General features: G+C 44.9%; 1 protein-coding gene across 1 annotated transcript in view; it reads left to right on the forward strand.

Annotated features, from left to right (window-relative positions):
• The window catches only part of pou6f2 (POU class 6 homeobox 2), a gene marked incomplete at both ends in the record, with an annotated part of 71,299 nt that overhangs the window by 28,949 nt on the left and 16,142 nt on the right, over positions 1 to 26,208 (forward strand). The window contains 2 exons of the mRNA XM_083669666.1: positions 11,696 to 12,063; positions 25,982 to 26,119. Coding sequence (XP_083525792.1) covers positions 11,696 to 12,063; positions 25,982 to 26,119 — 506 coding nt within the window. The remainder of the gene's footprint in view (positions 1 to 11,695; positions 12,064 to 25,981; positions 26,120 to 26,208) is intronic.

Raw genomic sequence — 26,208 nt, forward strand, 5'->3', positions numbered from 1 at the left:
TCTTTCTCTATTCTTGTATTTCTCCCCGAATGCACTATGGGTAGTTGCATCCCTTTAAAAAGCATATGTAAGTGAGGCAGTGTACAGTACTGCGTAACAAAGGGCCTATGATGTCCTACTCATCCCCACATTGTCTTTTCATTATTTTACAATAATTTCATAACTGTGGGTGTGAGTGAGTGAGCAGGGCAATGCTAACACCATAATGCAGCTGCCGGGAAACCACAAATGAAAGATGCTTTTTAAAGCGGCTTAAAAAACAAGCTGCTGCTCTTATATCTCATCCCTTTTTCTATTTTCTATCTTCTAATGGCATCATTTCTTTAAACCACTCCCACAATCAAAACTGTTATCAAAATAATCCCCAAATGAAATCCTAATTTAAAGTGAGCGGACTGTTAGAGGCGCTCTACTCCATTTCCAGAGCAGTAAATGTAGCCCCTCCATCTCTCCCTGCTTTTACTGTCAGTCAGAGAGCACTCAGTCATCTCTGTACATCAGGCCCGCAATATTGATTTTTCCACCCACTGAAACAGCCGCATGAACATAAATTTTGCATGAGGCTTTTACTCGCGGCCTCCGCCTCGATCTGACGACACATGATGGGACCATGAACAGGCTGTAATAATAGCCCAGCCTGCCCTACAGTACTGTAGCTGCTCAGGCTAACAGGCTTTAGGGGGGACACTGAAGGACAACAGGCAGAGAGAGAGCGGGTCTCCTGTGTCTGTGTGCAGTGACACACCACTCCCTATGTCTGACTGAGACTCGCTTCTCCACTGACTGGAAAGACTGAGAGGAGCCTGTCTGTGTTCACAGAGAGTCTGATCCTTCCCTGCAATGAGTGGGTTATGGAACCATACACAGTATGACACATGTAGCACTCATGGCCATTAGTTTCTTATAGAGGAGACACTAAGCTGTGTCACTCCCTGAGATATAGAACCATATAATAGTTATCAAAGGGCTAGTTCAGATGGTGTGGTGGTGTAGAAGGAATATCATGTCTAACAAGGTAAGTTTGAGTTATATTAATAGATTTCTTCTAAAAGGAAAATACATGTAACTTCTATTAGCAAGATTTGCATTGAATCCCCCTAAAGTAAGTAAGTCCCAGTTAGTTAGTACAGTTAGTTAGTTAGTCACCAAAAGGACACCACTATTATACATGGTGAGATTTCTTCCCCCACCTCTAACATCTCCTTGGAGGGGACTCGATACTTCCAAATCCTTCCTATTGAGTGAGAATTCTACAACCCAGCTTGATGTAGCCTTGCATCACAAAGTGAGAGCATTATCTCTGGATCCCCTACAAGCGGTGTGTTTTACTCTCTAAAACCCTGTGGCCAACTTGACTCAAGTCTCTACCGCCTCCATTTAAGCCCCTCTAAAGCGGAACTGTAACATTGATATTGTCTACAGTGACTGTGGGTAATACTTCGACACAGTTGGATCTTTTATCCCTGTTTTATTTCCCTGTGTTTATTCCAACCATTGTCAAGGAACGGGAATCTATTTTCCATACTCTCTACATGATTCATATTATACCACAGCTTGTAAATTAAATACATTGAGAAGGGGAAATGTGTGTTCATAGATATGAAACCTGAACAGATACTGAAAGCTGTTTGGTGACCTTTTAGTGCCATGTGAGTGTCACTTGTTGATTCATGTGTTCTATTGGGTGTAATACCAATGTGTGGGGATTTTGATGTTCATCTCGTTAAGCCCTTCGATGTACATACAGTACAAGGAATGTGTTATGTAACCAACAGGAGGGGACATGGGACGGGTCCCTTCCATTGGCTGATCTTAATCTTCCAAGCATTCCTTGAAATAGAGGACATTTCATTTTGAGTTGAGTCGGTTCTACATTAACATTCTTCCATCTCCGCCTCCTCAGTTCAGCTGTGGTGTTTCTGTGTCCCCTAGTGATGACCTTGCATGCATGGGTTACCTGTACACAAGATGAATATTTGTTGAGTTTTTGCTCATTGAAAATAATGTACAAATTATGTTTTTTTCATGATGAATGATGTACAGTACAGTAGTCAATTGGGTTTAGGGAAATGTACCATAAGTAAATCATGTTGTACATTAGAAAAGGCTGGTCAGCATTGCAAAATATCAATAATATAACTTTTTTTAAAGTTCAAAGAGACTCTAAAATCACAAACCACAGTGAAAACATTATTTCAAAGCAGTTTGTGAAAGACAGAGAGAATGTTTTTTCTTTTCATCTCGTTTATCAGTCTAGGTGGTGCTCACACTTAATCCTCAGGGTAAAAATGACCTTCCTCTGTCCACGTTCATAATGACCAGGTCTCATAGTCGCTAAATCTCTCTCCAGTGGAGTAATTATCAGTGTGGCTCATTGAGTGAGCAATTGAGACAGTGGTTTATATACCCCCTCAGTAGAACGTGAGGCAGAGCAGTAATAGGGTTGTTGTTTGTACCCTCTCCCCTCTCTTGTTAAAGATTTGTTTAACAGAGTTTAAAGGACCTCCTTAAAACACAGGGCGGGTACAGCAGACATTTTCATTAACTCCAGCCACCTCCTCAGACCACTTGATTGGTCAGTAATTTACTACTGTGCACTGATAACGATGTTCGGGGAAGAGGAGGAGGGCTCCAGAACCGTATGAAAGACAGTAACTGAGAGGCTTAAATACAGGTGCTGGATCGACTAGGGACTACCAGAGATTAATTCTCAATGGCCAATTTTATCTCAATCGGCCTGTGATAATGCAAAGAAAACCAGTAGACAGGTTTGTGTGGACTTTATTTGATTGACATTAACTACAGTAGGTTTGATACTATGATTTTTTTCATTCAGTGTTGTCTCACTAAATGTATCTGTTAGTGTACATTGATGCTGTACATACCTACATAAGACCTTTCATGAGATTGAAATAAGAATATACACAGTATCATGATAGAAATATTGTGTGGATGAGGCATTTAACCCTGGAATGTTCAATGATCTATGTACTCAGCATATGAGCCTGTTTTCCTCAATGTTGTGAAATACAGTATTTCCCTATAAATTATTACACATCCTCTTTCTGTGCATGAACATAATGTGTGACACTGTACTACATTTATCATCTCCTCGTCTTTATGTTGTATGGTGTGTCCTTCCTACAGTTTGACGTTTTAAAAAGAAGTCCTTTGGTGTTAACATGGTTACTATTGCTCCATAGCCTACTGTCTATTTTCATGTTGACCTTGACCTGGCCTGTGCTGACTGCATGGCACTGTAAGCATGGGCAGAGACCGAATTAATGCTTCTTCTTTCAATTATAAGAACACCTTTTACTTGTCACCTTCAACCCATTGGATACTTTATTTCTATCAGTGCACAGAACATTATATCCCTTTTACTGTATCTTGTCTGTCTTTATGTATGTTCTTTATTGTGTAGTGGAAACATGCATTCAGAACAGTACAAACACATACCGTAGCATACATGTGTGTCATGCACAAAGATGTGAAAACACTGTGCACACAAAGGAAACAGAGAAAACAAGGAACAGAGCTGAAAATCAAGCCCAGAGAGAAAACTGCTGTAATGGGTGTGTGTGTGTGTGTGTGAGGGAGGGAGGGAGGGAGGGGGGGGGGGGGGGTTGTCAGGGACCAGGGAGGGGGTTCGGGTAATGAGAGAGGTGGCTGCTTTCCTATCCTCTCTCCCCTTCCACTCCTGAGCCACACAGGAAACAAAAATAGCATTTGTCTGATGAAGGAGCAGGTTTTGACCTAGCCTTTCAACCTCTGACAATCAGTCTGGCTTCGTACTTCACAAGACAAAGACAACAGTTGATTTTTACAGTGGTGCTGTGGTTGAGACGAGGGGTTTGGAAAAGTAGACAAAAGCATTCTTGTCTACCGGGTCCTCGGACCACACAGGTCATATGACTGCTCTGAAACAGAGAAACAGTGTGTCCTGTATCAGGGACTTCGCTTCTAACCCTGGAGTGTTTGATAGTCCAAAAGGAATTTTGTATATGTTACAAATCACAGTCTACATGGATGTAAAGAACCTTTCATACCATGCCTTTGGTTGACTTCAACCCCACTTTTCTGTGATGTTGCTTATTCCTTATTATCATGATGATTATGAGAGGTTTGCTCATGGAAGAGTTAGACTGGGACCCCTGCTCTGGTACCCCTGAGTGTGGTGATTACCATCTCTGATGAGGCTTATTCCTTATTATCATGATTATGAGAGGTTTACTAGTTCAAAGTAAGTTGTTGTAATGACTGTAGTATGCAGGCAGAGGACCCAACTGCACGACTTGGAGACAAAAACTTAAATCCAAAAGAATAGTCTTTAATTCCAAAAAGCAGGGTTTGGTACACAGGTTGGCAGTCAAAGAGTATGCAGATAATCCAGTAAGGGGTAGGCAAAAAGGCAAAGTCAGAAAACCAATCGTAAAACCAGGAATACTTAACACTAGGACAATTGCTGGGATGTATGACACAAAAGTATAAAGACGAACAGGCACAGTGACAGGGGAACACACAGACTAAATACACAGGGAAGGATGATGAGGAACAGGTTAAGCCAATCAGGGCAGGGTAGACAATCACACAGGCGGGAAGCACACAAGGGCAGGTGGTGAAGTGTCTGAAAGGAGAGACAAGGTGAGGAACACAAAAATAAACAGGAAACAATAAATGAATAACATGAAACAAAGACAAACAAACTAAGAAACAGGACGAGACAATACCCCCCCTCTAGGGACGGCACCTGATGTCCCAGGCAGGTCAGGATGGGCTCGGTGGAACTCCCGGATGAGGTCAGGGTCCACAATGTTCCTGGTGGGAACCCATGACCTCTCCTCAGGCCCATACCCCTCCCAGTCCACCAGGTATTGATGACCCCGACCTGAAAGACGAACTGCCAGGAGCCGCTTAACCGTATATACTGGTCCTCCATCAATGACCCGGGGGGGTGGGGTCCTGGAAGCAGAAACCAGCAGACTCTCCTTCGCCGGCTTGACCCTGGCCAGGTGTGAAAAGTAGGGTGCACCCTCAGGGATCTGGGAAGTCTGAGCTGCACAGCAACAGGGTTAATCATTTTTTAAATGGCTGGAAGGTCTCCCTGGCGGACGGCAATTTAGGCAGAGGGATGAAGTGCACCATTTTAGAAAACCTGTCCACTACGTCAGAATGGTGGTGTTACCTTCAGAGGGGGGTAACCCCATGTCCAGAGAGATGTCAGACCAGGGGCGATGAGGCACGGGGAGCGGGCGCAATAGACCAGGAGGCAGGCGTCGGGAGACCTTGTTTTCCGGGCCCACACAGGACAGGCAGCCACGTTCTCTCCCAACTCTCTCCATGAACAGCCACCAGAAGCGTTGCCTGACCATGAAGAGAGTCCTCCGTATGCCAGGAGAGAAGGGAGGTGTGAGCCCAATGGATCACCTGAGAGCGATGGGAGACAGGGACAAACAACCGGTTCGGAGGACAGCCGTCTGGTACTGGCACATTCACACTCGCCTGTCTAACCTCTTCCTCAATGCCCCATGTAACAGCCCCCACCACACAGGAAGAGGGCAGAATGTAGGTGGGAGCCCTTGGGGCAGAATCAGGGTCAAATCAGGCTTAACATTCTTGGAACCTTCATGTTATTCATTTATTGTTTAAAAAAATTTAATCTATTAAAAAACAGCCCACCTGGCCTGCTTGGAGTTGAGTCGCTTGCTCCGCTCCCTCTAACCAGTGGCGCCATTCCTCCAGAGCCGCCTTGATGGCCAACAGCTCCCTGTTACCCACGTCATAATTTCTCTCGGCAGGAGAGAGTTTCCAGGAGAGGAAGGCGCAGGGATGAAGCTTGTTGTCCTCTGGAGACCGCTGAGAGAGGACAGCCTCGACACCCACGTCTGAGGCATCCACCTCCACAACGAACTGCTGACGGGAATCCGGATGAGTGAGGACAGGTGCCGAGGTGAAGTTCTCCCTCAGTCTCCGGAAAGCCTGGGGAGACCACTGGAACTTAACCGAGGGAAGAGGTGAGGGCATGCAGTGGGGCGGCAATGGTGCTAAAGTACCTGATGAACCATCTATAAAAATTAGCAAAGCCCAAAAAACACTGTACTAACTTGCGACTGGTTGGCGTGGGCCACTCAGCAAATGCCCTAACCTTGGCAGGATCCATTTGAATGCTATCTTCCAAGATGATAAATCCAAGGAAAGCAACGGTGAATGCATGAAACTCACACTTCTCCGCTTTCACGAAGAGTTGGTTTTCGAGGAGGCGCTGGAGAACCTGGTGAACATGCTGGACATGAGTCTCCTCGTCCAGGGAGAAGATGAGGATATCATCTAGGTCAACGAAGACAAACTGGTTCAACATGTCCTGGAGAATGTCATTCACCAGAGCCTGAAACACAGCTGGAGCATTAGTGAGTCCAAAAGACATAACAAGGTATTCATAGTGGCCACCAGGAGCATTGAAGGCCGTCTTCCACTCGTCCCCCTCCCTTATCCTAACTAAATGAGAGGCATTTCAGAGATCGAGCTTAGTGAAGGTCTTAGCCCCTTGTAAAAGTTCAAAAGCAGACGAGATAAGAGGGAGGGGGGTACCTGTTCTTATGTTAATATCATTCAGGCCTCGATAGTCGATGCAGGGGCAAAGCATCTTATTCTTCTTGTCAACAAAGTGGAAGCCAGCCCCAGCATGAGAAGAGGATGGGCAAATGATACATAGCCTCCCTTTCAGGGGCCGACAAGGAATAGAGACGCCCTCTGGGTGGAGCAGATCCTGGGAGCAAGTCTATAGCGCAGTCATTGGACCGATGAGGAGGCAGAGAGGTAGCACGGGTCTTATTGAGTACCTCTTTAAGGTTGAGGTACCAGGAGGGAACACTCGAAAGATCTGGGAAGTCAGAGACCGATGAAACCAAGGGGCATGAAGGGACAGGAGACCTAGTAGGCACAGGAGGTACAGAGACCAGAGCTTGAGGAGATACTGAAGCAGGAGCGGACGGAAAGCAGGAGAATGAACATCCCTCGCCCCAACCCATAACCTGCCCAGTGGACCAGTTTATGTGAGGGTTATGCTTGGAGAGCCAGGGATAACCCAGAATGAGAGGCTGTAAAGGAGAGTTGAAAAGATGGAAGCTCAGAAACTCAGTGTGGTTATTGGCGATGATTAATTGAATCGGTTGAGTGCGGTGAGTGACTCTGCACAGTAGGTGACCATCTAGAGCTTTGGCCTCCAATTGTTTGGGCAGGGGAACAACGTGAAGTCCAAGTCTCTTGGCTAATCTCCAATCAATTAAACTCTCATCTGCTCCATAGTCCACAAACACAGGACGATTGAGAGTCTGGGATGGAGTAATAAGCTGAGTAGGAGTGAAACAACGAGAGGGGTTAGCATAAAAAAAAAGTTTGGCTCGCCAGCGCCCTCTTCCTCACTGATGAGTCTTGTCTTACAGGGCACCCTGACATGAAATGACCCAGCTGAGCACAGTAGATGCAACTGCCCACCCGTATACAGCGCTGACGCTCTGCAGGAGTGAGCATGTCTCTGCCAAACTGCATGGGCTCCTCCGAAGGTGGTGAGTCGGTCGCCAGGATGGGCCGTTGGGGAGGACAGCATGAAGAAGAGCGATCGGCAACTGACCCTTCTGGGCGGCCGGAGTAATCGCAGCCCTGGATCTGTCGAAGGCAATTGTTGATTCTAATGTCCAGAGCGAAAAGAGAATCCAGGTGGGGGGGGAAGCTCAAGAGGAGCCAACTGGTCCTTGATGGGATCGGAAAGCCCATACAGAAAGGCATCAAACAGAGCGGATGGGTTCCAGCCACTATCAGCTGCCAGGGTGCGGAACTCGATGGCATTGTTGGAAACCCGCCTCTTGCCCTGACGCAGGCCCATGAGCGCTCTTGCTGCCTCTCGACCGGGGGTTGTGTGGTCGAAAATCTTGCGGAGAGTGTTAGTAAAAACTTCCAGGGAATTGCAGACTGGAGAATCCCTAAGCCCACTCGGCCATGGCCCAGGCTTCAGCTCTGACATAAGCCACCTTAGCTCGTTCCGTCTGGAATGACGACGCCTGTAGCTCGAAATGCAGCCCATACTGGACCAGGAATACCCAACAGTTACCGGAGTCTCCTGAGAACCGCTCGGGTCTGGAGAGGTGAGGAGCCGGTGCCAGTGGTGTGAGCAGGGGAGCAGGAGCTGGAACTGGAACAGGAGCAGGATCACGGGTCGGAACTGGCGCCGGGACCGGAGGAGAAAAGACGAGAGTCTCGAGACACGCCATCAGCTGCTGGATCTGGTCAGCCAGCTGGCAAACCTGGCTGCCGATGGAGGCCTGGAAACCCTTGTGTCACTCTGACAGCCCACTCACCCCCAGGCAGATTGAGGTGAGTTGCTCGTCATGGCGAAGAATCCATCTCTCCTGGGTTTGAAGCGCAGCGCACACAAAGTCGAGAGTCGGCTGAGTCCATAGTTTGGCCAGTTTGTACTGTAATGACTGTAGTATGCAGGCAGAGGACTCAACTGCATGACTCTGAGACAAAAACTTAAATCCAAAAGAATAATTCCAAAAAAAGCAGAGTTCGGTACGCAAGAGTCAATAAGTAGGCAGATAATCCAGTAAGGGGCAGGCAAAGCAGGGTACGGTACACAGGTTGGCAGTCAAAGAGTATGCAGATAATCCAGTAAGGGGTAGGCAAAAAGGCAAAGTCAGAAAACCAATCGTAGATCAAAAACCAGGAATAATTGCTGGGACGTATGACACAAAGGTACAAAGACGAATTGGCACAGAGACTGGGGAACATACAGACTAAATACACTGGGAAGGATGATGAGGAACAGGTGAAGCCAATCAGGGCGGGGTAGACAATCACACAGGCGGGAAACACACAAGGGCAGGTGGTGAAGTGTCTGAAACGAGAGACAAGGTGAGGAACACAAAAATAAACAGGAAACAATAAATGAATAACATGAAACAAAGACAAACATAAACGAAGAAACAGGACGAGACGTTAGAGTTCTTTGATTTGGGACTTGGTCTTGTACTTCTGAGTGTGCCTCTGGCTAAGTCATAGGGTGGCTCTGACGTCTCACTGGGACTGGAGAGCATGTCACGCAACCAGGGAAGTGGAGATATAATGAGGCACCATAGGATCCCGCCACCCTTTTGCCCTGTCTCCATCTCCACTGAGCCTCCCTCTTCTCACCCTCCTCGAGCTTCTTTCTAACGCGAGGAAAGAGCACAAACAATTAGCCGAGACAGGCCGGCTGTATTATGTGCTCAGCCAAAGCAATCAGACAGCTGCGGTTTAAAAGAAGGCGCTTGATAAAGCCTGGATGCCCAGTTAGAGGGGAAGGGAGGGTCAGCAGTCCTGACAGCCTTAACAAGATGACAGAATTTATAAAGCACCGCTGTTAAGGAATATAGTTACCTGCGGTGGAGCCCTTATAATAAGGCCACTGGGGGCTTCTTCCATATTCCCTCTGTATTTGTTTTCGCCTTTCACTTCATATTCTTTTGTTGTGCCTCTTCTTTGCCTCGGCCTCACGATTCGGTGCTGGAGGAAATTCTCCCAATCGGCTTTGATCTTCCCCTGGTTTCGATAATTTTCTGACAGAAATCTCCTTTTTATCTCTCTCACTCTCTCTTTTCTTTCTTTCTTTCTTTCTTTCTATTTAGATTTTTTGATTCCCCCCATTTTCACTCTTTTAAAACAATGCTCAACATTATTCTTTGCATTACACTTGCAAAGGGAGAAGAAGCTGGTCCTGTCAGGGTTTGCGAGACAACTTGCCCCAACATTTCAAGTGAGAATTGGACTCTTGGCTTTTTGCGGAGCACAACAATACATAATTCATGGACGGGGTGTGAGAGAGGTGTCAATGTGTCAGGAGGTAGAAGAAATGTAAAAGTGTGCTGTTTACTTGGCCCAGAGACACTGGCATTCTTTCTTGTCTTTCACGGGGATTCTTCTATCTACAGTAGCTGCTACTTAGAGCGAGAGGAGAGGAAAAGGGGGGAGAATGTTGATCAAATGTTGGCCCTAGCCTGTCCAGAACCCTGAGCGACCGAGCTAATCAAAGCTACGTCTCCCATGATGTTTTATTCATCTACTATGAAACAGCCATGGTTTAATTATTGAAGTGCATTGATTCAGTATGTATACAAGCTTGTCTACCCCTCTATTCACAAACGCTCCGTTGCATTATCTATAGTCACCCCAACACTGTCTCTTTTTTTATTATTTCTGCCATTGATCTATTGTTATTCTCTTTGTTTGTTTGAAAACTATGTTTCTTTATATTGTACTTACTTGGGGGCCTAAAAAAACCTCCCTTGTCATGTAAAGTTATGCTGATGTGGCATCAGATAGCTTGCTTGACACTCCAAGAGTAAGCAGACAATTGTTGTTAAGTGTGACAATCATTTAAAGTGAACTGTTTTCCTTATGATGTTTTGCCTACAGTCCTTAGTTGATGGTACTATTTTGTCAGATAGTACAATCAAATAGAGCCTAGTCGAGCTTATGTGAGGTTCTTCAATGGTGCTGGAGAAATCTTCACAGTCTTAGGCTGCAGGTAGGCCTGGCAAGAGCCCTGCGAATATGTGTCTGATCTCTAGCTTGTCTGCTGCCTGGTGTGCAATGTCTGGACATGCTGCTGAAGGAAATAAGTCAAGTACATTGACTATAAAGTGAATGGCTAACTTTTCTTAATCCCAGAGCCCACAGCTAGTTACTTATCATTGAACCAATGAACCAATTACTTGAATTGAAGGAGCTGTAAAGGTCAGTTGGAAATGTGACTTCTTGTATGAATGTCTTGTATTCTTTATTTTTTCATTTGAAATGATGTGGTTTTGTGTCACTCGCTTTGTGCTGCCTGCGGAGTGATTAGAAGGATAGATGTGTTGAATGTCTTGGGTTAATATTGTCAATTCAAAGGGGCTTTGGAAAAAGAAAATAACAGACAATGAATTTCAAATTCAATAGTGAAGAATTCTGCGCTACAGTATAGAAAGGCTGAACATGATTCAAAGTAACACATGTCCAGGTATTATATATTGTCGATATAGTATGTGTGTGGGTGTGTACATGCGTGCCCGCATGCGTGCTTGAGAGTGTGTGTGTGTGTGTGTGTGTGTGTGTGTATGTGTGTGTGTGTCTATCCATTTCTAGGTGTGTATAACAGTAGAAAAGTGCATTAGATTCATTAGCATTTAAATCTAGAATTGAGGTGATAACGGTATGCCATTATTGGATTCAATTAGTTAATGGGTTATTTTTTAAGACTTTCAGTCAGATGGATGGCTGTTCATACGAGATTTTCAGCAATTAAATCAAAGATTGTGACATCCTTAGACTGAAAATGAAAAGTATAGCTCTAGAGAGAGCCATTATGTCAATCAATGTTGATGGCTTTGTCCTCTAACTGGTGAAGTCAGATTGTTTCGGAACTCAGTGGTAGAGGTTTCAATCCTAAAGGACCTTGTTATGGCACTTTGCAATTTACATGTCCTACACCTCTACTTGTGTGCATATCTGTATTGAGGTGTGACGCTTATTTATCCAAATGGGGATACCTGAATGCTAGCTGTCACTATTGCACATGAATGTGTTACAATGTTATTATAACACATTTTTTTCAATGTCTATGTATAGTTTGAGATATGATTGTTAACAGTTTGATGGTGTGTTTTCCTTCATTTGCCAGCTACCTCATCCCTGAACTCACAGCTCCAGCACCTCCAGCAGCTTCAGCAATTACAGCATCACCACCACCAGCAGCAACAGCACCATCACCACCAACAGCAACAACAACAACTACATCAACATCAACAACAACAACAACAGCTACAACAACAACAGCACCTAGCACAGACCCACGCCCACACCCAGAACCAGCTGTCTTCCCAGCATCACATGACCCCACCCAGCCAACCGCAATCCTCCATATCAGTCCCCTCCCCAGGCTCTGCCTCCTCCACCACCTCTGGCCAACCACAGTCCCCGCCCCACAGGCAGAACCTATCGCCGGCCCACAGCCTGCCCTCGCCCGTCACCCCACAAATGCCACTGCAGGTGAGCCGACCTCTACCTGGTTACACTACTGTATAGTATAATGGTTTTATTTGCTTGCAGGAAATATGATATGATATGCCAATCATACTGTACTATTGTATTATGTATTATTTTTTATAATGAAATTGGAAGAATGGTATTTGCCTATTGCTACAGAGTCTTTGGTGGCCTCATTCAATGATTTAATAACTGGAATGTGTTTGAATAGGCGTAGTGTCGATGGGGTGTGTTACTGTATTATGTAGACAGAGGTCAACCTTGAGATAACACAATGCTAATGCTTTAGCAACAGACCCAGAGTACTCTGATGCTCTGTCCACACTTGATCTTAATCAAGAGAGAGTATTAGAGCCACAGCAGGCAGCTCTCCTGTCAGTGCTGAGACATTAGAATGTGCATCTCATTGAAAAGGTCATCATCATACCATAGAGCGTGTTAAAGCACACTAAAACCCAGCCAGCTACCACAACAATACACCTCTTAAACTGTTCCTGGAAACAAAGGGAATCTATCTCAGCTCTCATCAGCATTAATCAGTCGCTTTATCTTCCCTGCCCTTCCCCAACTGCGACCTGCTTTTTAGTCAGTTTGTCTGTCCATCCATCTCTCCCCTTCTGTCCATCTGGGTGTCAGTGTGTGACGATAATAACGTATTTTATATCCCTGTGGTTTCATTTCTGGTAGAGAGCGGCCAGGGTCGCCTCTCTCTCCCCGGTCACATTCATCAGCGTCAGGCCCTTATTGGGTTGTGGCGCACCTTTCTTTATGGCCAGGATGAGTTAGGCCATTTGTTTCCCCCTCTGCGCCCCTCTCCGGCCCTGTCACGGCCTGGTGAGACTCAGCAGGAAAAACAGCCTCTGGATTTAATAGCCTCCAAAGGCTAGCTGGCTCATACACCAAACACACATGGTCCAGCCTATGGCAATGAGTATGACTGTAGGACTGAGGGCAGGGTGGGCTGGGCTACTCACAACATAACACAGGGTCCACTCAGAAGTAGCCAGTATGATGACCGTAGTCTAACAATGGACTTTTATGAAATGGAGATTTTTTTTGCAATAATATGGTTAAGCAAAGCTCTAAATTGTCTTCTCAAAATTTGATTTTGTTTATGTCTATTTGGGGTGTTTCTTAGAAAGTCTAGCTACATGGATAGACCTCCCACCAAGGGGGCCGCAGGGGTCACATCAGGCATCATTAAGATATTGCCTCATCCAATGGGATTAAGGTGCAGTGTGTGTGCGTACGTGTGTGTGTGTGTGTGTGTGTGTGTGTGTGTGTGTGTGTGTGTGTGTGTGTGTGTGTGTGAGTGAGTGAGGTAGGCTGGGTGGGGGGCATAAAAGGTTTAGTCTCTCTGGGTTTGTGTGGGGGTTGTCACTGAGGGCGTTGCTGTGTCACTGTGGGGGTCTCTCCCAAGGACAGAGCGCTCCTGCCCTGGCCTTGCTCGGCACACGCCCAAGTCTTCAATAGGATTTGGGCCCCACCATCCGCACCCTCCACCCTCAGCACCCTCACCACCCAGGTCAATGATTGGATTTTCAGTTAAGAGTCACTGAGCATCGCTTTGGATAATCCATAGAGGCTTCCATCTAGGGAGAACCCTCTGTGACCCCCTTCATCTCACAGATGCACACACACACACACACACACATGCACACGCACATCCACACACACACACACACACACACACACACACACACACACACACACACATGCACACACATTCACACACATTCACACACACCACATGCAAGCACACTACATGCAAGCACACACACACACACACACACACACACACACACACACACACACATGCACACACATTCACACACACCACATGCATACACACACACACACACACTCACACACACACACACACACACACACACACTCACACATGCAAACACACACACACACACACACACACACACACACACACACACACACACACTACTGTGTAGTGGCTACATTAAATCCTTCCTTAGAGGCCTCTTGACTGGTATAATACATAATTGGCCTTGTGTATATTGTCATTGCAGGCAGTGCAGAGCTTTCCTTTCCTGAGTGCCATGCTTTGCCCTGAGGGGTGACAGTATTGGGAATCTATGCAGCTAAGGCATCATAATTAGTCCTCACAATAGCACTGATAACACCCACATTTGGTCTCCTATTATTCATACGCTACGATGCCAGTCAGCCGTTCAAGCATTAGTTTGTAAAAGCAGAGGGAGTCTCAGATAGACAAACACTCATTATGATGCAATTGCTGTCGTAATTGTCCCCTACTGGCAAGACAATGATGTTCTTGTTTCACTTGTAATAATGGAATTAGCTGCCCTGCGAGAAAAATGCACCCACTGCCTCCCAAATATTGCACCCACTGCCTCCCAAATATTTTCATTGTAGTGGATGAGAAAACACAATACAGTTGCTTTGATACACTTGTCTCTCGTCTCTGTGTTTTAGCAGTGTGCCTGAGGTTTCTGTACAGTTGAGGTTTGAGCAGAACGAGAGGTTAGTTCCTCTCACATTCAGAACCAGCCTGCCTCCTCTCTACTCCTACTTTACCATGCAGAGTAAAGTACTGCCTGCCTGCCTCCCTGCCTCCCTGCCTGCCTGCCTGCCTGTGGCTGCCTGCTGCGATAGCCTCCCTTCCACAGTGATGACAAATAGACGGAGGAGATTATGAAATTTGCTTAAGTGTGTTAATGGGCTGATTGCTGGAGCCCGGCTGGATTTTCTGGAAGTTGATTGATTAGAGGCGCAGGGTTTTCTCCACGCCCAGAGAACTCAGGGATTTGACGGGGGGAAAGGCGCTCGCCAAGTCTGTTACACCGGAATTGATCTTAATTAGATCTGAAAGACCTGCCACAGCAGAATGGTCGCGGCGATTAAAATGAAAAACAGGAGAAATTACTGATCAAATTAATCATAATGTCGAGCTACAGCTGTAGGTCTGGTGTAATTTGCCACTCCAGTGAGTTACATCGGCCCAGGCACAGGGAGGAGAAGCAGTACATACTGATCCGTGGCAGCGGGGAAGGCTTAGGCCAGCCCATCAACTCTCTTATTCCATTCTGTGTGCCCGGGCCCTCGTGACCTCGCTGCACCAGCCAGTGGAGCCCCACTGAGGCAGCCCGCATACACACGTACAGATTTAGACACACACACACACACACACACACACACACACACACACACACACATACACACACACACACACACACACACACACACACACACACACATGAAGCAGGTAAAGCTTTTGCGAAAATTTAACTGCAACAGATTTTACACCTCTCTCCCCCTCTCTTTTTGGTTTACTTTTCACATTTGACTTCTTTCATTTCCTTTTTTATTTGTTTCTTTGTCTGTGCACTCATTTGTCATTTTAATTTTTCTGCCTTTGTAGAGAAAAGTGGAGAATCAATCAGTTATTCTCTTTCTATCTCAAACTCAACTGTGGTATTCCTTTTGTGAGGAAAATGTCTTGCAGTGTGTAGTATCTTGTATTCTGCAGCCTTATCTCTGCCTTAGCCTCTTGTCTTTGCTGTCCTGTCACACGCGTGTGGTGTGTTCACTAATAGCCCTTGACCTTGGTCCCGTGTGTCTAGCTGGCTGGTTTCAGGGCCTTGAGGAGACAGAGGCGTCCTGTCTGTCTCCAGCCTCCGTCAGACCCCTCCCGCCTGTCTGTATGTGTGTCTGTCTGTCTGTGTGTCTGACAGCCTCCCCCCTGCAGTCTTCTCCTCGGTCCGTCTGTCCATCCCTGTCAGAGGTCTGAGGAGCCCCACACTGGGGCTGTCCAGTCTCCATCCTGCAGACTTACTGGGGTAATTACAGCCCCCGAGCCCTGCCTTTCCCCTGCAAACACCCCGTCGTCGTCCCTGTCCCCGTCCCCGTCCCCATCCCCATGCTCCACAATTTACCATCAAAAACGTCTGCAGACATCTCTCTCCTCACTCTCCTTTCTTTCCCCTAGTGCACCCCAACATCACAGGACTGCAGGGGCCTCGGAACCCACAAGTGCTGCAATTACCTAAGCCTCTATGCTTTTCTTGCTCCTTCTTGTCCTCCTCCTCCTCGCTTCTTCTCTCCTCTTGGTCATTCTTTCTCTCCTCCTCACTCCCTCTTGGCTCTCTCCCTTCACTATTCCCTGGCAATCAGCCTTCATTAGAGGCCTCTTCGAAAACCGATTGTCACCAAGGTCAGCCACTGCCAATCACAACAGGGCTTTCAGAGGGTCTGGGCTGTCTGCACTCTCTCCATCTCTCCTCTCCTCCTCCCTCCCTGGTCCTTCCCCCCTCCCTCCATACCTCCCTCCCCTCGGTCTCAAACCCCCATCTCAACTGCTTTTGTCTCCAGCTGAGGCCCCTTCAGACCCCCATGTCACTGTCTTCCGCTGCGGTACACTTTTTGCTAACGTCAATCGCTGTTAAAATCAGCACTGTCCAATTTGCCTCCTCTATATCTATTTTTTTCGGGCTGGTGGACGTTGCTCCTATTATCTAACATGTGTATTAAATGGGTTCCTGCGCATTGACTAATTGATTTTCACAGATCAGATTCAAAGTACGCCTGTTCAATTTACCCATGCACATCCTAATATAATAGTAATTCCACAGCGTGTTAAATCAAAATTAAAGTGACATGCTCCTTGCAAGTGCACCCATGCTTTACAAACCCAATCGCTCATAATGTGGTCGTGTCATTGAAACAGGACTCACTTAAGTTGATCAAATTGTCCATTAGTCCTACTGTATACATCTCAGGAATAATATTTCATTTCCACTGAACAAATTAAACTCAGTGCAAGCGTAAGTGGAAAATGTCTGAGGTGAATTAGATGCAAGTTCATACAGTACTACTGATGCGTGGTGGCATATTAACATAATCAAACTTTGATTAGATAATGTCAATTTTTTGTAAACGATCACATAGCACAGCATCACATTTTCTTTTTATTCATGCTATTTATTCATTTGTTGACAGATACAGATAGCAATGTTGTCGTGGTAAGGTTAATGTTTGCTAAGGCTACGGCTAAGGCTAGCCTAGCAGGTGCTAGCCTAGCAGGCCCTGTGGCGCTGTAGGTTACTCAAACTCCTCACTGGCTCAGGCAGCGGCCTCATTAATGCACAGGAGATGTGGCTTCTTAAGAAGGCAGAAAATTGCCTTACGTAACAACACACCCGCGCCACAATTTAGAAATACAAAATGTGCACTGTTGACTGAAGCAGAAAATAAGACTGTTGCCCATCAACAGCGCCACATTTCATATGAATAATTATCAAGCATACGAGGCAGATGAGGGAAGCAGCCTGACCATGACAGCTCTACTACTTTTATTTACTTCAAATGAGGGATTAGGGCTAAGCAAATCTACACACTGAGGGCCCAAAGTGGACACACCTTGAATATTAAATGAACCACATTTACCATATATTTGAACGATTGAGTTTAGTTTTTCTTAGTGGATTATGGTTGAGTTCAGAGTTTTCGATTTTTCAAGATGCAATTAGTAGGTTTTATATAGTTATTTCTTGTTTAGTACTTTCAGTGTGTCTTTGCAAAGGCATTTCTCCTCCTCTCTCTGTTTTGGTGCTTTTCATCCACTGGGCGGGCAGAGGGCTGAAGAGGCTGCCTGCCACTACAGATGCCCAGTAGAGAGGATGCTGTGCCCTGATCAGCCCACACTTACACTGGGGGCGACACGCATTAGACACCCACAGGGGAGCCTTCAGATAGAAGGAGAACCAAGCCAAGGCTCACTTAACAGTGGATACGGAATAGGGTTTCTTTAATTATGAGGCTGGGGCCGTGACATTGAGTTCCCCACCCCCCTACCTCCCCTCCTCCTCCTCCAGTGGCCTCCCAGATGCTGTCTTAAGTGCTCCGCTCCGCTGAGGAGGCCAGTCCCCCTGCGGGGCGTGATTCTACCGCCTGTAATTTCTGATGCCCATTAGTGACCGCAAACAGAGCACTGGGCTCAGCTCTACTCACACACACTACAGTCGGAAAACAGCTGTGCAACACCGCACCACAAAAAGCCCCCTTTTAATGCAATGTTATTACATTATGGCTTCATAGACTGAGTCAAAAGTCCTATTTCTGGTCCCAACAGAATGTTAACAGAAAACGCCTTTGCATATTTTTTGGGCATGGCTAACTTAACATAGTCAGGGCTTATTTTGGCATTAACATAATGGGATCACAGTGTACTGTCACTCCACACTAGAATGCCATTAAACAAGTGAAAAAAGTGAAAGAGGGGAGAGCGTTTTTGTATTCATCCAGGTGGATGATTTTCTGCCCTATTTGATTAGGAGAGTGAAACTGAAATTGATGCTTTTTTTAATGGACCACAATGCCGACGCAATACATTTTGTTAACTTAACTCCTCAAAGAAGGGAGCCTCGGAAGTCAAAAAGCAGATGATCAATACACAAAGTCTGTAAATGTCATCAATTCATCTCCCCACTTAATGCTGATATAGCGTGAGTGTGTGTGTGTGTGTGTGTGTGTGTGTGTGTGTGTGTGTGTGTGTGTGTGTGTGTGTGTGTGTGTGTGTGTGTGTGTGTGTGTGTGTGTGTGTGTGTATGAGCGAGAGAGAGAGAGAGCGGAGGGTTTATCGATCAGAGGTGACCACATCTTGGCCACTGAGCCTCTCTCTCATGATTAATCTTTGGGCTCAGAGTCGCCCAATGACACATGACAGGCCTCCCCCTCAAACTCCCCCATTTCTCTTCATTATTGGCTGTATTTTTGGACACCACAGTGGAGAATAATCATTTACCTTTATTGTGTTTATCAAGCTGCAGCACAGATGACCCTTCCTATATTGAATTGAGGACATCAAAAGATCACTGGACATTGATTAGGAGGATATTAAAGTCATTGAAATGCTATATTTATATGTCAAACAACAGCAACATGAAAAGAGAGATGGCATTTTACCTTCAAATGAAAAATAATGGAGAATGCACCATTATCAGTTGAAATAAAATTGGCAAAGTTGAAGAAATATGTTTTGTTTGATTGTGTTAGATAATTGCTATTCTCTATATTTGTAGGATTTGTATCAAATTGCAATGATACCAATTCCTGGGAAATGTATCATCATTTTCTCATTTCATGATTCTGTGCATTTGGTACTTGCTGTTTCATTTTTCATATCGTATTAAACTGAGAGAAGTAGCACAGGCCAAGCATGCAATGAATCCACTTCACACTCATAGCCAAAGCAACAATCCCTCTGCTATTCAACATCTGCAGCAAAAGAGGAGAGGTTGGTTAAAAACATGTTTCTCAAGTTTACGACAACGCTACGAAAATAACTTGCACCAAATATGTCACATCATATGCTGAAATGGTCAGCACTTTCCGCGACCGGTACTTTATCACATAAGGCAGTAGTAGTCTGTAAAAATTGTATTCATCAGAAAAAAAGCTGAATATTATGGATCATCCCTCAAGAAGAGAAATTAGAATAAAAGGATTGGTGTATATAACTTACATTTTTCGCCACACAGTGTCCCCTCTGACCAGAGGAAATGCACTGTTGTGGTGATTGATGACTAAGAACCCACCATGAACTCCCAGGCCCCACAATTATCAACAAATGGGCTGGAGCAGATTTTATCTAATGATTAAAGCTGCTGTTAATTTCACATGAAGCTAATGAGAGGGGAGATTGACGGCCACTGTCTGACACTCCATCACTCCTTTATAGTTCACTCCAACGTTTTCACGACTCTCTTCCTTCCTCATTTGCATTTCGCCTCATTAAATATGGCCATTTTGGACACCGTTTGAGATATCTATTTCCTGGAGTTAATGCATTTCATTTGATCAGCCAAACCTCCTTCTCAGTTAACTAGCTGTCATAGTGGTGCAGCTTATGACATCACTCCATTAGCGCCCACCGCTCCCACCCACCCCTCTCTGGGTCCTCTTCCATTAGAACTGAATGGTTGGTGACCTGATGTGGAGGTGTTGTATCTTTATGGCGTCTGCTGTCCTTGTTGTTCTCTCTGACTCTCTCCTTTCTCATACTTCCCTCAAAAAATGTCCCTTTGAATGTTTATTCTTCACAATGGCTGGAGCAGAGGTCCAGGGGTGGCTCCGTCAGAGAGCTCAGAGGACCCTAGAGCGCAGGACCAACGGTGTGAGAGGCTCCTGCTCTCTGTTCTGCCCACCCAGGGATGAGGGACCAGAGGTGTTTTGGAAGGCCTAATGGCATTTCGATGTACATGAGCACAGAGGATGTGAGGCAGAGGAGCAGGGCGGAGGGGAGCTGTTTGGGGAGGGGAGTCAGCAGAGGACCAGCGCTGCACTGACAGACAGAGAGCGTGTTTTCTCATGTCACAGCTGATTACATTCACTCAGGAGTGGGGAAAAAGACGAGTGGGGCGGGGATGGAGCGATGGTAGAGAGGAGGGACCCGGGAAAGGAGAGTAGAGGTGGAGAGGAGGAGAGGAAAACTTCTGTGTTCCTCCAGAGATGGACAACGTATCCTCTCATCCAGAAGCAATAACGCTATTGATCGTTCATTTTTCCCTGTTTTGTTCACTTTGCCACACTTTTGGCTGAATGATGACGAGCATGACAGGACGACTTAAGATGGATGGGCCACTTTGACAGATGGCTTGCATCTGGCTGCATTCAATAGCATTACCTTAGCCATGCTCTGTTCTACTGCTATCATCCTTATTTCCATTTGAGGACATCAGAGTACCCTCTCATGCTGAGTTACACTCTGCAGCATCTCAGGCTGGTCACATATAACCTCTCTTGATCTTTACGTATACACTGTGCAGGTCTACTCTAAGGAGCATTTTCACCATACAGTAATTGCCACATTTTGGTGGTCTGGGGCAGTTGTTAACAAAACACACTTTGACAACAACATTTGAAGCTGTATTTGTCTCAAAACAATATTGAATATTGTTGAAAGCACGTTTCATATGCTGGGAACTTTTTTATACCCAAAATGCTATGTTATTGTTTTCTTTATAGATGCAGCAGCAAACCAAATCAAAAGTAAATATTTTACTATATTGATTATGGTGACTTGATTTATCAATAGAGAAAGGGAAGCATCCCTTTTAGGGAGCTAAACATAAAAGGCTGCAGCCCTGCATCAAGTCTATCAAAATTCCCATGAGATGCTTACCTTTTGTTATCTCCACCAGGCTGATCCATTACCTCTGTCATGTTCTGTCCCATTGTGTTGGCTGGGAAAGCGATTTACTTCAAAACAGCCACATAAAAAGAGCAAGCCAAGAATAAACTCCAGTTAGTTTGTGTCAGACACTTTCGTTTCCAGGGGTCTCTCCACGCTTTCACAGACCCTATCTTTTCTCCTATTCCCCAGATTACACGGGTTGCTGCACCAGGTGACCCTCATGGTCATATGGCAAGAACAGGCAACAGTGAGCGTAATAGAGTTTACATTTACTCCCCCTTTTGCCCATGATGCAAAAGATGTATTTTTAACAATTTCTCTACTTTATCCCCCCAAAAAAAACAAAAAAACTTTGAATCGCAGGCCTATTTCTCATATCTACTGACCCCTACTCCTTGTATTCAGCAACAACCAAGGGTGATTAATCAGGTTAGTGAGTAGTGGGTGACAGTCAGCAGTCTAGTGTAGAAGGTAGGTAGACAACAGATTTTAAAATGACAAATAAACTTTTAGTAGTATAGTGCTTCCACACCTGACTTTACATCATGCAGTAAAGATCTAATACTCAATGGACAATAGAATACTAACGGAAGACTCCTGAATACTCCAATGATTTAATTTAGTATGTGAAAACCCTCTGATTGTTTATTCAATATTTGCACAATCCCCACCCTAGCCAGTGACGAACGAGTGAGCTCCACACCACCACTCCATAAACACCTTATTCATGGGAGGTAATGCAAAGAGTGGAGAACACAATGGTGTCTACATGCTGCTCCACCAACAGCAAGATCACTGTTTATCTCTCCCATGCAATCAGCACAAACGCTAGGCCAAGTCTGTCATTTTCTACCTCCCGGAGCGGCGTTGAGAGGAGTCACCGTGGCGGAAAATCACCTGTTTAGATGTCGAACACAGCTATCCCCCCTCCTTATGCCTGGCTTTCCCTTCGGCTGCTATCCATATAACCCAATGCCATAGGATCCCTACAACAGAGCCGCCAGCTCTCTTTTTGTGTAGATTTGCTGAAATAACATAGCATCTAAGAGGGATATCAAACACAATAATACTACTACTACAAACATAGACCCCCTAATAGCTACACATAGGATACCAATGCCCTATCACTCACTCACTCAATGACACCAACTACGGCAGAGAGAAGCCAGGTGTCTCTGTGAGGGGCTGATACCATAATCTGTCGTACGGATCTAAACCTCTCCAACTCCACATGTGTTCTGGTTCTGCTTTGATTCAGTGAGACCAGGAGGCTGCCCCTTTTCTGCTTCCTGATCCACTCCCCCTGTGTAGAGCCTTACAGGTAGGCAGTTACAATAAGAAGGATATGCAAGGAAATGTGGCTACTGTTAATAACAAAGCATACTGTAATATTAATAATCTGACTCAATTTAATTTAATCTAACACTATGTGCAAATAATTGTTGAGTCTGGGTTGACTAGAACAAGAATGGTCAAGTAAGAATAAATCAAATGAGGCTTTAATAACATTGTAAACAAATATATCTATCACAATGCAAATAAATCATAAAGAAATGTTACATTCTACCTTCATGGTGAGCAAGAGAGGAGCAGAGAGAGGGAGAGAGAGAGAGAACAAATAGACCACATGGTCTGTATACTCACAGACAACAGCTGAGACAACAGATGACAAAGATAATGATATGTTCCTCAACCTTCTGTTTTATACCTGCTTTTCCACCATTGGTATTCAAATGAAGAGTTGTTAAGAGTGGACCAATCAGAAACTTCAAAGTAGGATTTCACAATAGCCATTTGGCCACCAGGGGAAGGGATCTCAAGAAGGGGGGCAGATTTGGGTTTTCCCCCTTCACCTGTACCTTCATCACTCCTAGTAAACTACTGGTATCACCAAATACCCAACATCAGACCAGTTACATTAGGAAGTCAGTCAAACCATTGTCACCAAATCCTCTCTCTCTCTCACCTAGGGCTGGACTATTGAAGCCCCTTTTCACTCATACAAATCCCCCATCCTGGACAGAGAGAGTGGCTCCACTCACAGACGACAGGCGGATTATCTGTTAATGCAATCCCTGACTGATATCACCATCCATCCATCCCTTCCCAGCACTCTCACACAGATACATGTATTTATTTTAAGATTTGGGCCCAGATAAGCTCCCTCTCAAATCCAGCGCCGTTCCTACAGTGATAAAGCATGATGAGGGTGTATGACTCTCTCTCTCTCTCTCTCTCTCTCTCTCTCTCTCTCTCTCTCTCTCTCTCTCTCTCTCTCTCTCTCTCTCTCTCTCATAGTCTTTTATAATATCTGATCTGATCCTTTTGTTTCTGTAATATTATGGAAATATGATTAAAAATAAAAATGGTTACTACTGTACGTGAACTTGGTGCAGCATGAGAGGACAAGTGTTGTATTTTGATATAATCTATGTGTCTCAATATCACACGTACAATGATGCTAAAACTATTGGCACTGTGACACTGAATATTTTATCATAGAGAAGAGTCCGAACAGTCTACGTCTGTACCAACAGTCAGTCTAGATATCAATCCAACTTTTTGGCAGGAAGGCATTTGACACTTTGGGTTAGCTGGGTTCATCTGTTCTTTTTTTGTCTTTTTTTTGGCTCGAGCTACTGCTGATTCTCCATGGGATGCGAAAAATAAACAGATTATTCCTATCTCTATTGACATCAACTTCAATGCTATCAAAAATGAATGAGATAAGTTCAGAAGGTTAGAAGTCAGTGGGTATCGCCACAAATGGATATCCAAAATGACATGAATCCTTCAGGGCACATATTTCACAGAAGAGTGACATGTTTTGAAAACGATTACTGTATGCCAAGTAATGAAATACATGTTTCTTCCCTGTGTTCAGCTCCTCTGGCCTTTTATAATACCTTCGCTATAGGAAATTGATTGTAAATTGTGACTTGACTTGCTCGTGCACAAGAGCATGAATAAATCAAATTGAAGTTTTACAACCCTCCAGAGATTTATGGAGATATTGTGCAAATGTTTTTATCATTGGCAGATTATGACGGATGTCAAATTGTCAATGACAACTAAAAGCCTGTATGAGATCCTCAAAGTGCACGGGTAACTCATAAAACTCTAAAGTCACAAGACTGACGTACTATTTCTTAACATTTGAGACTTAAGTTGTCCAGAAGGACGAACACTGAGCACATAAAAAAAAGAGAATCTTGCGATTATCTAGAAAAAAAAACAGATGACTTTCAGACTAGGGGACACAATATCAATCACGACCAATTTGAGGCCACCAACATGAAATATGATTTCATAAGACAAATGCAGTGTCATTCTTAATGTGCTTAACCTTTACTGTCAATGAAAAAGTATTGATCGCTCTGTGGCATTTTTTCATCATTTGATTTCAGAAAGCGTAATAATATATGGTGGTGGTATAAGAGAAAAGATGAATGGCAACTGAATGATCTCAATTTAACAAAGTTCAAATCCCCACAGAGCCGTTGCGGGGAGAGAAAAATGAGTAGAATTTATGCCTTTGGTGAAGGAGGCTTTGATAACTTTATGGATACTTTGTCCATAAGTGTCTGGAGCTGATGGATATAAACTATGTATTTATATACTGTAGGCCTATCCATAGTCTTGTTAAATGATTGTTATGTTATATATATATATATATATATATATATTATATTGTCTATCCGATGTTTGATATTTATTAACCTCTTTGCACTGACTCTGTATTAGGTGTAGTTTACAGTACCTAGCGTAAGTGTTAAGAGTATAGCTGGCATGCCAGACTAGATGTTTATCGTCTACTCAGATTTTCAATTGTTTTACTAGCCCTCTTTGAATATGTATTAACCCAAGCCCAACATTATTACCAACCAGGAATAGCCTAGTCTGGGTCTAAGCTATAGTGTTTCTATTATTTCTCAATCCCGGTGAGTAATTGTCTGGTCTCCTCTGCCTGCCTGCTCTTTGATCTACTTACTCAACCTAATAAGGCTTTGCTCTGCTGCACTACAACCAAATCAGCAGTGCATTTTCAGCCTCTAATAAGTGGTTAGCTTGATTTATATGGGTAATCTCAGCTACGTGGCTGGGTTTCACAGTCCACACACAGCCTCTACCCCACATGGGAAACCTCTTTTGAAACCACGGGCCAGTCCAGATGAGTCCATTACCCGTGAGGTAAAGACGGCAATTTTTAACCCTCTTCTCCTTCGGTCTCCCTTAAACGTAACAGTGTGGTGGCACATTATGGTGGTTGAGTCATTCTGAGTCTGAGTGCGTTAAGGTGGTTGGCGCTACAGTGATGTATGGCCACCGTGGCTGAGTCTATTGTTCAAGGTAGATGGTCTGGGGCTGTACTGCCCCTGCAGAAAGACTCAGCCAGGCCCAAGTGGAGCCCTGGGGGCCACAGGAAGCACTTAAAGTGGTAAAATGGCTACTTATTCACAGCCTCCCCCCTGCCCTGCCCCCCACCACCGGAGGCCTCCCACTCGCCTCTTGAGCATGGGCCTCTGGGAAATGTATGATGGACTACATAGACCTAGTGGCACTGCCTATGGAAACAATAACGCCTAGGAACTCTACTATCTAAAGCTTTGCTCTGTCCACCCTACACTGGTCTCTTATGTTTGTATACTTCTAGAATATACTGTATATAGATTATGCATTGTGTTGATAAACTTTATCTGTTGACGACAGTGACATTTGATGTTGTCCCTCTAGTTGAACCCTCTGGCCAGCCAGGCAGCGGTGGCGGCAGCAGCAGCTATGGGCTCCATCGCCGGGTCACAGGTGTTTGGGAACGCCCTCTCAAACCTGCAAGGAGTCACAGGACAACTGGTCACCAATGCACAAGGACAGGTGAGTCCCACACATAACAACAAAACAGGTGGCCAGACTGTACTTCACAGTACATAACTGCTCTATGATTTTGTGAAATGAAATATTGC

This window comes from Argentina silus (genome assembly GCF_951799395.1).
Source record: "Argentina silus genome assembly, chromosome: 1".
NCBI classification, from domain to species: Eukaryota; Metazoa; Chordata; class Actinopteri; order Argentiniformes; family Argentinidae; genus Argentina; species Argentina silus.